The sequence below is a fragment of the Patiria miniata genome, unplaced genomic scaffold (genome assembly GCF_015706575.1).
Source record: "Patiria miniata isolate m_02_andy unplaced genomic scaffold, ASM1570657v1 HiC_scaffold_18, whole genome shotgun sequence".
Classification (NCBI taxonomy): domain Eukaryota; kingdom Metazoa; phylum Echinodermata; class Asteroidea; order Valvatida; family Asterinidae; genus Patiria; species Patiria miniata.
Window position 1 is genome coordinate 14,673,403 of NW_024037056.1, and position 16,155 is coordinate 14,689,557.

Below are 16,155 nucleotides of genomic sequence, written 5' to 3' on the forward strand. Positions count from 1 at the left end.
GATCCCACGGGCTGAGACAATCCTAGCCGAGTCAACCTTTCGCTTCAATCGCTGCAATAGACCTTTATCATGCTGCCACCATTACAGTCATGTTCCCTTTATCCAATAACAATGATGAATGATGTTTTTTCTGCAAAAAGGAACCAGACTAATTTTCCTTTCAGCCTCGCTTTGGTTTAATACGTTGACCATGATTTGAATGGGGAAAAAAATCGAGATGGCTACAACATGATAATAGTCTATTTCATCCTCTAACATATAATACAGTATAACTGATCTGCTAAATCTTTCTTCAAACTCAACAAAAAAAATACACATTGGATGGCAAGCTAAACAAATCTGTCCCACCGTTGGCACCAAAAAACTGTAACAGGGACTCTCTTACAGAGGCCACGCCCGCCAGTTAAATCACATAAACTCAAAGTTATTCATTCACAAAGCAAGAAATGTTGGTCTCGGGAAAATAACTTAAATAGCTATGGGGGAGCACACGGACCCCTGCTAGGGGCGGGGGAAATGTGGCCATCAGCTGGGGTTGGGGGGATGTAGCCATACCCCGTTACACCACTTTACGCATTCAAGCATTGCGTAGTGACTACAGTCCACCACAGATCCTTTGTTAATACTAACAATGGCAAGTTTAGATGCAAAAGTAACAGCACATATACTAAAATTTGGGTGCAGAAGAAAGGATGGTCCATGCTAAGCCAATACATACATCCCAAATAAAAAAAGATAAATTCTTAGCATTCGAACAAGTGCCTGCTTACAATACCTTTTGTTACAATACAAGTACTTGTACATGTGTTAAAACATCTTGAGACTGCTCAAATAAGAACCTTACTGGAAGTCAGAGGTGTACTTTCACGAATTACAAGTCAATCACAAGTCAAAGCAAAAGCTATAGTTCATCATCACTCTTTATTTATTTAGGTTGTCACTTAACTGTGGTTGACTAATGATTGGCTTGTAATTGATATGTGATTCACATGTGATTGACATGAGATTGGCATTTGATTGACATGCGATCGACTCGTGTGATTGACATGTGATTGACACATGATTGACATGCAATTGACATGTGATTGACATGTGATTAACACATGATTGACTTGTGATTTACTTGACTTACAATGACTAGTGATGATACAATTACACCTCTTGTGATCCATTTATTTGGTGAGGGGCTGATACTGAGGTGCGGCATGAGGCATGGCCTGGGGCATGGCCTGGGGCGGAGCCTGGGGCACGGCTTGTCCTTGAAAGTATGGCCCCTGAGGAGCCACTACCTGCTGTGCAGGGTAGGATGCTGAAATAAACAGGTAAAGAAAACAAAGAACAAAATTAATGGGCCATTCCTGATTTGGCCATAAGGCCCGCCTACCAGTTGCATTTGATCAAGTATGACTGAGATACCGTGGTCACCTGACCAAAAGTCATGATCTGCTTGGTCAATGGGATTAACCGACGGGCAGGAAGGATCTATAGATATCACCTGTGCTAAGAGAAATGGTTACCATCCAAATGTCACACATACTACAATACCTACTGGTGCCCTGCTGCGTTTTCCTCCCGTTATTTAGTGCGATCTTTATTAGAACCAGCTCCTACTTATTCGCTCTCGGACAGCGCCGAGTTTAAAGCCAGAGACAGGCTAAACCAAACATCAGAAATGACTTACCAAACTGCTGCTGGCCTTGGGGAGCATAGTAGGTGACACCTTGGGGTTGAGCAGCAACGACAAACTGGGGCTGGGCTTGGTAGTGAATCTATCACGGGAGGATAACACAAAATACAAACAGTGATAAGACTTTCACAGATAATGCGTAATACGCACAGGAGCAATAGTAGCATTATACTGACGGTAAAAACATCAAATTAAAGGCAAATGTGGAAAAGTCTTTGGACAGATATCCTCCTCAATGGTTACAAGGCAAGAGTTAAGAGTAACTTTTGGACGTATTCCCACCATATGGAAGGTGCTCAAACAAAGAGGTCTGTGCACATTGCGATTATACTTGTATAAGTCTTGCGTACTTCGCGCTATACTCGCAAATCAGTGTGTAGATACAATGTGTTCTCCACATCGAAGTACCATGTACTGCATGGACTCCTTATAGTCGCAAACAAATCCCTAAATCGGACACATGATCCAGAATGCACTGCAAGCATTCTAGACTACTCACCACGGTGTGTGCCGGTGGGGTGTTGCAGATGGCGCCACAGGTCATGCTAGCACCAACGATGGACACCACAAACTCCACCAGAGCAACTATCGCCAACATGGCATCTACGGCCACTTTACCTTCCTAACGATGGAAAATAAAAAACCCACTGCGTCAGTTTATGGAGAGAGTTAAACACATGTTGCTGGAGCCAAAGGCCCCCTATTGTCTTCAGACTGACCGAGTGGCTAACCGGATAGCTGGCTGGATTGGTTTTATGTCTTACCCAGTTATCAGTGTAAAAGCCAAAGCTATAACGGTCCAAAGCAGCCGCAGTACCACTGATTCCCATAACGATGCAGGAAGCGAGACAGGCGAAGATGGACAATATCATGTATGCAATCGCCTAATAAATTAAAAAAACACACAAGATCAACAGAAAATTAGATCCCAAATTTGGATCTCAGACACAGAAACTTAAATGTTTCCCTGAGAGAAGTCAAGAGTGAATTAGAAAATGATGAAGGATTTGGAATTGATATGAAAATTCAGAGTGCCAGTACTCCTGCAGAAAACAAACGCAATCAACTTGAGCCACATGTAAAGAAGGGGTTCGAACCAGGGTAACCAGAAGTGGATTGCAAGGAAAGTATTACCACGACTGAAGAAAAGCTGAATATTTTACTTACAGCACATTGGTTTTGCTTTTGTCCAGCGACCACGCCCAATATGCCAGCAACACAGTAGAACTGTAATTCAACAGAAAAAAGGTCAAACGTTTAAAAATTGTACAAAAAAGAAATTTGTTTTCCAATCGATTACCATCAAATGTCCCCAGAGGTTAAAACATCGCAGCTAAACGATGTCACGTACTGACCCAAAAAATTACAGCGACCACGCATTGGGGTACCATGGAATTTTCTAACAATGCATCTTCTTCGGAAATGACCTTCCGTTTTCTTCAGAATGACAGCATGCCAGAGAGTTTGCCACAGGGAGTTTAGTGTCATTACCTATCTTTAAACCAAATATGCTTTTCAACAATAATATTTTCAGAATAGATAGCTGCAAATGATATACTATAACTTTCAACAACAATTCAATATATCTTACCCCAATCCCACACCAAAACGCATGTCCAATGAAGAAATAGAAAGATCCAATGACGCAGGCAACAATGCCCAGAATGACGGTCAGACTTCCCAGGACTATCTGCGTAATTCCCGTCCCTGTCATACTCGTCCAGTTACCAGGATGAGTCTGGTTCCCAGACACCACTTGTACATTACCAGGCTGCACTGCCACCTGAAAAAGGACCAATGAATATTAAAATAACCAAGTTTATTAGCATCTGTAGTACTAGTACATTGGTGTTTTATAGCTCCATGGTAGTACATTGTAATTTATGACATATTTTTCAGCCAAAAAGTTAACACTTTGCTGATGTTTTTGTTGGGCAATGTTGGCTTTTTGGGTCAGTGACAGAATTGTGTTGCTCGGCATATAAGGATTAGCTTGGACTCCACTATCACCAGACCATGTCCGAATGTTAAAAAGGTGATAAGTTGGGTCCAAGTTACTCGGACTACATCATTTACATGATCAGAAGTTTGTAACTTTAATTGTAGAACACTCAGGCATGCAACTGGGAAATCACAAAAAAAGAGGAAATTTCATTATTTCCAAGACTTTCTTTGTACAGTGTTTTTCTATTTTCAATGGCACACATGGGAAGTGAAAATAAAGAGGAAATCAGCTGATCCGAGGAAAAGTTGCATGCCTGAACACTAGAATTGTGTGTTACTTTCCTCCATCATTTGGACCAAGTAAAAAATAAACCAGTTTCTCATCACCTCCTGCTTCCCTGAACCTGCCCCGCCCCCTTCCCCATCCCCTCCCCGCCCACTCCCCATCCCTCTCCCCCTTCGAAGAATCACCTGATGTTGTTGTTGTTGTTGATTTTGTTGTTGAACCATCTGGGGTTGATCATTAGAGAGAGGGGTGTAAGCTGGAAGCGTCATGATGAAAAGTCCTTACTCCTCGATCGTCTGAAAAAGAAGAGAACAAAAAACACACCATTGTGCGTATACCTTTGCCACTTCGCCCCATAAACTCCATGCCTTAAGTGGGGCGAGTGGCATGAAGAAAAAAAAATTCTCAAAACAGGCAAAACCCAGTCGCACTTCCGCATCCAAAAACGACTATAATCCAAATCTTACATGAAGATCCCAGAAGATTTACATATCCAACTTTACCTGGAATATATCACAATTGAATCAAAGTAGAACACCCAGATAATGAACGTCTATTTTCTGCGATATTGGGAGCACTTTCGCGATCGCTAAAATCGCAAAACGAATGACATGAAGATCAGATTATTGGCATATTATGCATACGTCATACTCAGGGTGACCGTAAGGTCATGCCCAAATTCTGCTAAATGCACTTCAAACATTTTTCATTCCCCAGAATCAGGCGCGAAAAACACCTAAAATCACATGCATATGTTGTAGTATTGCCCTAATTAAGGTTCAATTTACATTATAAACAATAAATTGCCATAATATTATGATGTCATGAAATTGCATAAATTTTGTACAGGCAAAGTGTGGTTGCGTCACAGCGAAGTCCGGCAAGTGAAAAGATTGAAACTTTTTTTCATGTTTTGTAGCAAATGTAAGTGTATTTGATACCAATTTTCTTTTCAAATCTGCTATGTTTTTCTGTCAAGTAACCTTTTGTGCAGAATTCTGCCAGAAATCTGCCCAAAAAGTCCAGTCTGTCAAATTGCTGTCAGACTCGGGTTTTGTTTTTTTTACCACAAAAAATTAGCCGAAATTCTGCTAAAACGGTCTTCCTGGACTATTTTTTCCCAGGTACCAATTCGCTTAGTTGATTGGTCGATTTTCGCTGAAGGCATGCGCGTGCTGAATGAACGAATAAACTGCTGTTGATTACTCGGCCGGAAAGAACATTTAAAATTAATATAAACATCAACACAACTATCCTTTACAAACGTGGGGGCACTGGGGGCCATGCCCCTGCCCCTCCCCCCAATAAACAAAACGGCCCGAATGGTCCTTCCTTTTTTTTTATTATTATTTTCACGAAGTGTGTACCATTTAATGAGACAAAATAGTGAGGCCTCTGCATGGGTTTTGCTGTTTTCACGAAGTGAAGAATATCTTTATTGATCTTTATTAATGAAATACAGTTTAATTAAGACAGACTTCTAATAAACAACTTTGAATTAGCAAAGAACAAAGCATACGTTACTTGACAATGCAAAAATTTCCTAAATTCATAACTATAAAAACTAGTCGAAAATTAAGGTGTTTAAAAAAAAAGGATTAACTGCAAATGCGATTATCTCGGAATGACCTCGTTGCATGATTTTTTGTCACTTCGTGAAAACACCGTCGAATGTGTGACAAGACAATAAAGTACTGTAGTTTCTACTGACTTGGGACAGTTGCCTACAATGTATACAGATCTGTCATAGATTATTTTCTGAAAAAAATACACGCAATTAGGGGGGCCTACTATTAATAAAACATGCAGTATTTTGTAGAATAAAAGGATTGGAACGATGTATAAAATATATAATTTCATGGACTTTCACATAACACAAATATTTAAACGCTGTGTTGAATTCACAGAAATTTGTTTCTTGCCTCTTTGTGTGATTTTTAGTTGTTGTCTGTTTTACATCTTTATTTTCTGAAGGCACTCTTTACTTAGGCCACATGAAAAAAAAGTGGATCATCTCATTAATGTGGAATTGCGCTCTAAGCACCGGTATTATTTTCCCCACCGTTCTCTCTTCCCATGCCCAGCCTGCCTCCATTTTTGTTCTTATATAATTAATAATTAGGCCGTGTCCGAAACGGGCTTCCAGAGCTACGGCTACGTCTATTGTCAGCGCGTCTCCGCGTATTTCTAATGGAGCGAAGACCTAGACCTAGCTCTAGACAACAGATTCGGATGCAGCATTAGTATATTCCCAATCATGGCGTCGCCAGGATTTGGTTTTTGTTTATTGTACTCTTGAATTTATCATTTTCCGAGCGTGCGCAGGGGAATCTTTTACAAGATAGGGTACAAGACCGAACCACAGCCCCGCCCTGCACACGTGCTTCTCCAACGCCACCGCGCGTCATACGCGCGCGCGTACGCGCGTGCTTTCATAATGCTGTCAGTAATCGCGGCTGCGATTGGTCAAAACAAAACGGGGCGGGCCTTCGATCCACGATACAGAATTAGGGGACGGCTGGCTAGACTCACGTGGTGGTATGGCATGGTTTGCGCGTAGTGGTAGTGGATGATGAACAAAGATGGCAACTTAAGTCGTAATTTTTCTACATATCTGCCGTAGCTTAGTAATATATTTTAAACAGTTTCAGTACATGTTTTTTGTTAAAGGCGCACTACGAGGCCGAGGGAAGCAGTATTGTTTACGCGTGCCTGTGGTGGCTGTATGTACACGGTGTAACTTTAGGCCTACTCTCAAACGTTTAGAGAAAGTTTGACAATGGATATACGGTGCATGGCGGGATGCAAGATGGCAGCACGAAATTCAAACGGCTGAAGGCATGTACGGCACGCGTGACTGCAGCCTGCCGTAGAGGGCAAAATAACGTAAGCACACTTGATTACATCTGAGTATTACATTGTTTGTTGCCTTAAATACAATTCTCAAGCTCAGAATTAGAGCTATATAGGTCCTGACAAAATATTGTTCCACTTCCAACGAGTACGTGCGTGTTATTTGTCACTGCACCTAGCCTACGTTTTCTAGGCCCTAGTCTATTGAATAATCATGATCACATTTTGGCAAAGCCTGTTATTTCTAAACCTTTTCGCCACCTCCCTCGAAGAGTTTTGGCCCAAAATGGGTCCATCACATATTACTTCTAGCATTGAACCTTAAAGGTCAACATTTACGGCCATAATATTTGTGCATGAATTTAATCCTCCTCCTCGATCGCCCCGATGATTATTGAAGCTGAAAACGAATTCTACGTTTCGAAGAAAAGGAATGTGTTTGATGACTTGTTGTTGCGGTACCAGACGTCAAAGGTCAACCATTCTTCTAATTGATGGGGTTCTGACCGGTAGGTGGCGCTTCAGCGGTTGCCGAGGGTAACGGTTGGGTTGTGTAGCCTGCATGAAAAGACACAGGCATGAACATTCTCATTATTATGACGATTTTCAAATTTGCACTGAAAGCGAGGGCAGCTGGTGCTCCCTTTAGGTGACAGAATTAATAAAAGATAAGGTCAATTCATATACAGTGGCTAATTAGCACTGACAGCCTCGGTTTCAATTCCATATTTCAAACAATCTTTTTGAGGGCGCTGTATGTAACTACGCCAGTTAGTGATCACGATCGTGATCGTGAAAGCATGCATGCACTTAAAACTTACATTTGTACAATCTTCATTTTTAGTTTTAAGTGAAGTTACTAAATTCCTTCCATAAAAGGGACTTTGTAGGGCTACCCGAGAAACTTGCTGCCATAGCTCCCCAATCCTAAAGGATAGTATTTGGCAACTTGGCCATGCGTACTTGCATGAACTCTTGAACATACAACAATCATCCATACTATGTTAATCCGCTGAGTAATAGAACCCTTGCATCAGACGTCACATTGACGGTGTATTTTTTCCTCCTTTGATACACAATATGAGTAAATGCATTAACAAAAGCTAGTACCCTCAGATGAGGGCTCTAATGCAAGTGGTCTATATTTCAACTAAAATTTGTCGCTTACCAACTTGTGGCTGAGTGGTGACATGGTATCCCTGCGCTGCCTGGCTCTGATAGTAGTTGCCTGCCATTTGTTGTTGAGGCAAGGGTTGGTAGCGAAGCTGGGGCTGTCATAAAAATCCCAAATTGAATCGAAAATTCAAGTTGTTTTTGTATAGGCCTATACCAACTCACATCTGATAACGGTTTTATTAAATCATCATCATCTACCGGTGAGTACAGGCCTCTATGTTCCCGAGGATTGTCGGGGATAATCACAGTCATCGCGGCAGATTCTTCAAAATTGACTTAATCATTTAACACTGCGTTCAAATAGAGTGGAATGCAGTCAAACTTGCACCCAGATGATGACTAAAAATAATGCTGAATTTATGACCTGTTTTATGTATTTTATTATAGGCCTACTGATTTCATAAATTATTTTATGTTTTTAATGCATTTTTGGTACCGTAGCTGCTTTTTATGTGGGGGGGGGGGGGCTGTATTCTCTTACATAAAGCATTTATAGGCGCATAGTATGTTTGTATTTTATGTGTTTAATGTTTATGCTTCTTACAATATTCTGAGTCGCCGGTCTAGAACAGAAGAAAAACTTGCTGGTCAGGACGACACTGATGATGGCGATGGTCAGCTCCGCCAGGGCCAAAATGATCACAATCGCATCGGCCGCAGTGACCAATGGCTACAGAGAAATACACAAATCGATATCAACTTAAATAATATACTTTAACTGCAGTACCTCGATCCAGCGCAACCGGTCCGTTTTTAAGCTCCTCCCCCAGAAGTTTTAGACCAATCACACTGCGCGCATAAAGGTCTAACATGCATATTAACGAGTTGGGCTCTTGGCTAGTCATGCATTAGTTCCCGCAGTGGGCGTAGTTGCAACTTAAACAAAAAGTATGCTTATTGATTAGAACCTATTAAGAATAAATCAGCTGAAAACTGTCCACGTTTATATTTAGAATGGAGACAGGGCAATGCAATCTAGACATCTCAGTCAATAGATGATACAATAATCCTGACATACTCACAGATACCGCTCATGACTATACTCACATAGCTATAACTATAACTTACATAACCATAACTCACGTACATGTAACTATAACTCACATAATTATAAGGATAACTAAGGCTCAGGGCACTCATGCAAATAAGAACGAGGGAAGCTGCACAGGAGTAACTTGAGATCAGCAAGTAGCAGACGCCCTGCCAAAGGAAAAGAAATATTGAGAATTAGAGATATTTATTGAATGCTAAGACGTTTCTCTTCTGTCTTCCTAATCAATGGCACATCTTGTTCAATTATCTGACACACACCTTTAACGGACAATATTTTATAACCTCGATATTATTTTGGTAATTGGCTCCATGTAAAACAAATGTATATTCTGGTTGGAAATTCTGGTTATACTATATATTTTCTCATTACTAGCTGACCCGCTGTGAGATAAACAAAACAAAATGGAAACGAATCCCGGGGGAAAATGATGGCAGCTTACCCACAGAGAGCTCTTCCTCCACCCCGACAATATGCCGAAGATTCCGGCTACAAGAAAGAACTGAAGATAAAAAAAAAAACGGATTGGAATGAGAAAATCAAAATTCTCAACAACTGGGGCTATTCGTAAAAAGGTCTATAGTTGAAAGGAAACTAATGTCTTACCGTTCCCGACAAAAGAAAAAACCGGTTTTACGTACATCATTGCTGACACGACGGAGTACACATACGTTTTTCCTGTCATTCAATGTACGATACACGTTGTGTGTGTCACATAACACACAGCACCAATGCACAAATGTGCTTTCTTACGCGTCCGCAGAAGGCCAACAACAATTTACGGCTGGAATCACACCTAGCACAATAGTACTGAACAGCCCGGTTTGGGGGTTGCAAAAGTGGAACCCGAAATTCGTTCTCGTACGAATAACACAAGAATAACACAAAACGCCCAGTTTTTAAAAGAATAGCTGTGTGGATGTTTAAATCCTACTTTAAATGTTCTTTCAGATTAAAATCATTACATTCAAAACGCGTTGTGTAGCCCAAATGGGCGTATTCTATGCCGCAATGTTCCTTTGTGGATTCCAGCTGCTAGTTGCATAGCGTCAAACTTGGGCTTTTCCAACTTACCAGAAGACCGCACCAAATCGGGTGTCCTATTGTCCCATAATAACGCCTGCCGACTACTACTTGGATGATTCCAAGAAGTGCGCACACAGATCCAATAGAGACTTGGGCTATTCCTGTGCCGATGAGAACTTTCGGCCATTTTGCTTCGGTGCCTTGCGGACCGACTAGAAGGGGGGCCGGCGGCATCATAACCTGGTCAATGAAGTCCACAATGATGGGTGTGTTAATAGTTATGCCAGGTGAATTGATTACAGGATTGGATGATACAGGTGATAGTGGGGTTGCCATTGAGTCGTTGGGGAATGGTAAATTATATTCCATATTATAATATGTCGGGAAAATTTTGCAAAATGGGAAGCGTCCAAAATTGCTCGAAAATTAAAATCGCTCCAACTTAGGAGACTTGGAGACGTTGGTAGCAGCAAACACACCGGTCCTTTGCTATTGTTGACGTCATGTTTTAGCTTAAGTGCGCATGCTCAATATGACGCCAACAATGGAAAAAAGGACTGGTGTGTTTGCTGCCACCAACGTCTCCAAGAGTCATTAAAAATTCATTCGTTTGTCCTGGGTCCACCTTCACGTAGGCTAAGCACAGCCACTTGTTATAAACACACACAAATATTGGCTTAGCCCAACCAGGTTGCCAGCCATTATAATCATGAGATATCCTTTGCTTGTAACTGATTCACAGTTCATTTTGTTTCTTAGCATGTTTATTTGCTGAGCAATAATTATTCTGCTTCGCATATAATTACCCGCTGTATAGCGAAGGTATGGTTTGGCAGTGGGGTGTAGTGGTTAGGGTTTGTGACTCATGATCAGAGGGTCAGGGGTTAGAATCCAACTCCTGACCATAATTGTGTCCTTGGGCAAGCCACTTCACCCCACTTGCCTCTCTCCACACAGGAGAGGGACTAAGCTGGAGAGTAATCTATAATGGGCACAGGCGCGGGGATGGGGATCCCCCAAACCCCAGATCTGAAATGTTTGTTTTGTCATAGAAATATATTACAATTATTGTGAACCCCCCCCCCCTGCTCTGACACCCCCCCCCCCCCCAAATGTATGACAATTATACCGGTAATAAATGTCTGCCTGTGCACAACAGTCGGACTGAGCAAGCTGGGCTACGTGGATATTTTGTACACTATACATGCACGTACAGTGTTCATAATCGTCGGATTTGAACAGCGCTCCCATTGAAAGTATGGTACGATCGATTCAATAAGATATTCGCCTGTATACCTGAAACTAACATTACAACTTCAATTAACGTTTTAATCTGTCTTTTATTAGGATTATCAAAACATCGACCGCATTCGAAGCAGTTCACAACATGTGTGAAGCATTGCATAGGCCTATAGTCGATCTGCACAAAATTCATGGCCACGTATACACTGTTAAAATTTAATGGAGTTTTTCGCTATCAAACACAACAAAGGCCTTTTGAATACTACTCAATAGAAAAAATAGTGTGATTCGAACTCCATTTTGTGCGTGTGCAGCCAAACGTGTAGCCCTTGACAATAACCCTTGAACTTGCAGAGCAGCAGGGAAATTATTATTGCTAATGCAGAGCGAACGCATTTTCTGCTGCGCCATTTTCAGGTCAGTAAATAGGCCCAAAATTGCCTACGCGGACCAAATCACGATTAATATGCCCTCATTTTTTTCTGCTATTAGAGCAGTTTGTGGGCCATGAACTTCAGGGTTGGTGAAAACAGAATTGTGGAAGCCGTGAACGGCACTACAAGCTCCTATACCTCTGTTAAATTCGGATAAAATTTGGCTCCAAATCGCGCTATTTTGCAATGGTGTGCAGGCATCATTTTTCAAAATGGCGACGGGATTATAAACGAGTACGTACAGGGATGATCATCTTTGGATGGACATTTCTCCCAAAGGTCACATGTTAACCCCCAAAACTTGAGCAGAAAATGAAAGATGATGAAATAAGCTTTGTTTTGATGTGTGTCTCAAACACCATGGAGAGTTGCAAGTATTTTTCCTATTTTTGTTTTAAGTGGGCATAATTATCACAGGAGCACGACTGCTTTTTTACCGGTTCGGTCATGCACCCGGCCCCATGACAAAATCAATGCCCTTCAAGGTAAAACACTGAAAGTACGTAAAGAAACACAGCAGTAACATATTCCGCAGGTGGGGAAAATATAAATATCCATCAGCTATAAAACCAAATGTTGGAACATGCTAACAATATTAATTTAAGAAATAAATACTCGAACATAATCTGGTTGTTGTTTATTATACATGAGACTATCAGTTAACAGTGTTGAAGCATTCAGGTGAATCTGAGAGCTGACGATGTCTTGAAGAGGTTTATTAGAAGTGACTCGTTTAATTCGAATTTATTTTCAAATTCCTCATGAAAATAAATCTACATTATCACTTGTGGGCTGATTGACTGGGGAGGCGGCACGTAGGCCTGCGAGACGGTGTTGCTGTCAGCAGACATAATGCTACAAGTCGTTGAATATTCTGCTTCTATCGAACACAATCAACCTAATACCTGACTTGATTCTGTAGATGTAACAAAAACTTGGTGTTTGAAAGTTGAAACGGAATCAATTCGTAGGTAGTGACATACAGTGCTCAACCACAGACCCACCTGTTGCGGAGTGATATTTGTTGTTCTTGCAAAGTTATATTTAGTCATGACGTCATAAGTTCATATTATTTCTATTTTATGCCAGCCTCGACTCCATGGGCGCGTACGCAAGACATGATTGGAACCAAATAAATTATGCATGAAACTAGACTTGGCTTCTAGTCCGTGGGGGCCAAAAAAAAAATTGGCCCACCCCTCCCAAAAAAATTGTGTTCTAAATCCGCCCTTGAACGGTGTCATACCTTGACAAGTCTATTGTCTGGAAATGAACTATACTGATTGGGTAGTTTGCATTCAGTCCGCACTGCTGCTACACACTGTACGGAGTCAGAAAAATTTTGTTCGATAAAGTCACCATCTACTGATCTAGCTTCTGAGTTTCTTCTAAACTTCTAAACAGTAATATAGCTGAATCCAGCCAGACATACTGGCAATACCTGCATCACTGCCGATCGACAAACAATAACTGGTAAGCCAATCAACTTGTTTCTCTCTATTCGCAGGGCATAAAGAGTAGCAGAAGAGACTATTTTTTTTCTCTTAAATAGCTTCATCTGTGAGATCATTGCGAATATCAAGTTCGGTTAGTCCTTGTGACGAATTATTCATGCTTTCGAAAGTTTTACTTTAACTTTAAGTATATATTTCCTTATCGGGAACAACCAAATTAAAGCTTCGAGATGTACCTCAGACAAGATAAGTTTGCAGTAGCACCATAATAAATCTCTTCTTTTTTTACCTTATTAATAACTACAACACGGAGCAACATCCAGTTAATATGTTCAAAAAATGGCTGTTTTATACATGAAGCCATCTTGATATGTGTTATAACAACATGTGCATGATTTTGTACGAAAGATAATTTTTTATAAGATGATATGTAAGATGATACGATGCCAGGTCGACTTTTGAGGAAAAGAACGAATCGCACTGACTATGAATATAAGGGTTTGGTATGACGCAGTTGCCAGAATCATCGGTATGCATGATACACGGCCAAACATTTGTGTCTGGTCGTCACGCTTGGGTGCACACGCACAAAATGTAGTTCACCAACAACACCTATATTTTGGGATAGCATTCTAAGCGCCTTTATGGTGGTGTGAAGTGAAAAGCTGCGTTGGGAGTGCTTGTACAATGTAGACGTGAATTCCTTCGTGTGTGTATAGACTGCAACTCTTCACACACTAATCAGATTTATTGCAACACCTTGACTTCCTTAAAAGCGCGTCGTTGATTGCGACATTACGAAGTGTCGATTAAGGGTTTTTTTAAATGTAAATTTCTCTTTTTTATGTAGGCCTATCTGAAAATATTACATTACGGTTTTTTTTTCATTTTTTTTTTTTTTATTGTTAGGAAATAAAAAAAAGTTTTAGAAAACATTATTTCTGAAAACACGCATTGTTTGAGAAATAATTTCATAATGTATTAAAATAATAGTACGTTACGGAAAACATTACATTGTTCGGTAAACATTGCTTCAGAAAACAGTTTAGTCTTTTATGTAATTTCAATTTCCACAAATTTCAACAAAACCTCCACTCACAAAAGCTCCACTCACTGGCATCATTGTGGGTTTAATTTCGACAGATAAGGATGCAGCCAGCTCCGCAGACAGTCAGCTTCAACCAAAGCCACTCCGGGCAATGGCAGGCTTTAACCTACACTGGAATCCTGCAAATAGTCATTGGAGCCATAGCTGTCGCTTTAGGTATTGGCCTAGCCTGTGTTAGCACACCCCTCGGCTACTCGCCCTATGGCTTTCTCCATATCACTGGATATCCAATCTGGTGTGGAGTCTTGGTAAGTTTCGCAAACTGTGATGTAGTTATCAATATGGTATTCGTGATAAACGTGGCAAGTTTGTCGAATTTATTTCGTCGGCAATCAGATAGACAATCATGTTTGCACCCCGGCAGACGGGGATTCAGATGCGGCCTTGATGGCCGGTGAGTCGATCGTCAGAGTGACCTGTGACAAAGGTCTGTGCCCTGGCTGCCGGCCATGCCATGATGCCCCGGCCCCCATTTTAATATCTCGAATTGCACATTTAAACAATATATCAGTTGCTTTCAGTGCCTCCTTGAACAATTGGTGCACCCCTACAGAAGTTTAACCCTTACGCCGTTTTTTTTTTACTACCGTATGGATTCTTTTTAGTTCTTTTTGACAGCTGGGATCTTGGGCCTAATATCGGGATGCAAGAAGAGTTCTCACATGGTAAGTCAGCATATAAGTTGTGAAGATTTTATTCTGTTATGGAGAGGTGATGCTATATGGTCATGGGCGTCGCGAGGGGGGGGGCAAGGGGGGCGCTTGTCCCCTGGAACCCCCCCCCCCAAAAAAAAAAGAGAAAAAAAAAGAAAAGAAAAAGAGGCGCGAAGTCATAGTGGTGTAAATTTAATGAGTTGGGGGAGGGGCAAAATGTCCCTGCCCCCCTCTAAGACTGAGAAATCGAGAATATGTTGAGAAATACAGGAAATTTTTGGAAAAATATGTTTTGCCCCCCCCCCCCCCCTCTAGAAAAAATCCTGGCGAAGCTCATGTATATGGTATATATTGGGGGTATAGTTTGACTTATAGGTCCAGTAAAGAAACCATTTTATCAGAATGCTTGACTAGATGAAACATATAACGAACAAACACAACATAATGCCACACAATATTATTTGGTTCAATGCAATATTTGAATAGACTCCTTATTGTCGCCATTCAACAAGTCACGGATGTTCTGGTGCCTTTTGGGTGTTAATTGGTGCCCTTTTGGCAAACTAGTTCTCTCTGGGAGCCCGACTATCCTTCCTCGACTACCATGTTTATATTTGTATACTTAGTTTGTTCGCAGGTAATTACTCCATACAGATTTAGTCAAGATAGTATAAGCTTTATGAAACTAAGTTTGGTTCCTGATAATGCATTCCGTTGTCAGGCTGCGGGCTACCTGGTGGCATCCAGCTTTGCCTGTCTTGCTTCGGTCTGTGTCATCGGCTTAAGCGGTACTGATCTGTCATTTATCGTCGGATATTCTTCGCGGAGCAGTTATTACCAATACAGTGTGAGTACAAAAAGCGAAGCCCAAACCCTTAAAATTATATTTCATATTTAAAAATATATATCGCACCAACAATAATAATGAATGGAAAGCCAATTTCATAAGCTACTGTTAGTTGAAAAAAATACTGAAATTGCTCAATCCGTTCAAAGAATATCACCTTTCAAATACAATGTCCCAGAAACCTCTTTCGTCCAAAAATGCGACTTCAAGAATCGTCACAATTGTCTTCAAACATCACCAGCGATAAAACCTCAGTTTAAAAGTTAAAAATACAAAAGTCCTTTTGAAAGCCCCTCTTAAAATAAAAAGAGAGGATTTTATAAATCATATTGTTTGCCTAACCAGGGTTGTTAATTACAGCTTTGTGTACTTCAGTTATTCTGTGTCATTTTCT

The 16,155-nt window shown here is 40.9% G+C and overlaps 3 protein-coding genes across 5 annotated transcripts; 1 reads left to right on the top strand and 2 right to left on the bottom strand.

The window, feature by feature from the left end:
* Positions 1 to 715: 715 nt before the first annotated feature.
* LOC119724803 lies at positions 716 to 4,569 on the bottom strand. 3 transcript variants are annotated; one of them, XM_038196020.1, is made up of 8 exons: positions 4,421 to 4,569; positions 4,104 to 4,213; positions 3,279 to 3,474; positions 2,855 to 2,914; positions 2,452 to 2,571; positions 2,187 to 2,309; positions 1,682 to 1,769; positions 716 to 1,309 (listed from the first exon to the last, which is right to left on the bottom strand). In XM_038196020.1, exons 2-8 carry the CDS (start codon positions 4,184 to 4,186, stop codon positions 1,173 to 1,175), a joined length of 807 nt encoding a protein of 268 aa, XP_038051948.1. In that variant the 5' UTR covers positions 4,187 to 4,213; positions 4,421 to 4,569; the 3' UTR covers positions 716 to 1,172. The 3 variants fall into 3 exon arrangements, with proteins under 3 accessions (XP_038051948.1, XP_038051950.1, XP_038051949.1); XM_038196022.1 differs by having other exon boundaries at positions 3,279 to 3,470; positions 4,103 to 4,213; XM_038196021.1 differs by having other exon boundaries at positions 4,385 to 4,569.
* An 822-nt stretch (positions 4,570 to 5,391) lies between these two features.
* On the bottom strand, positions 5,392 to 8,981 carry LOC119725169. Its single transcript, XM_038196529.1, has 4 exons — positions 8,961 to 8,981; positions 8,491 to 8,616; positions 7,939 to 8,041; positions 5,392 to 7,328 (listed from the first exon to the last, which is right to left on the bottom strand). The coding sequence occupies exons 1-4, from the start codon at positions 8,979 to 8,981 to the stop codon at positions 7,258 to 7,260; spliced, it is 321 nt and encodes a 106-aa protein (XP_038052457.1). The 3' UTR covers positions 5,392 to 7,257.
* A 3,944-nt stretch (positions 8,982 to 12,925) lies between these two features.
* On the top strand, positions 12,926 to 16,115 carry LOC119725170. Its single transcript, XM_038196530.1, has 5 exons — positions 12,926 to 13,172; positions 14,297 to 14,509; positions 14,867 to 14,926; positions 15,636 to 15,761; positions 16,107 to 16,115. Exons 2-5 carry the CDS (start codon positions 14,303 to 14,305, stop codon positions 16,113 to 16,115), a joined length of 402 nt encoding a protein of 133 aa, XP_038052458.1. The 5' UTR covers positions 12,926 to 13,172; positions 14,297 to 14,302.
* Positions 16,116 to 16,155: the final 40 nt, after the last annotated feature.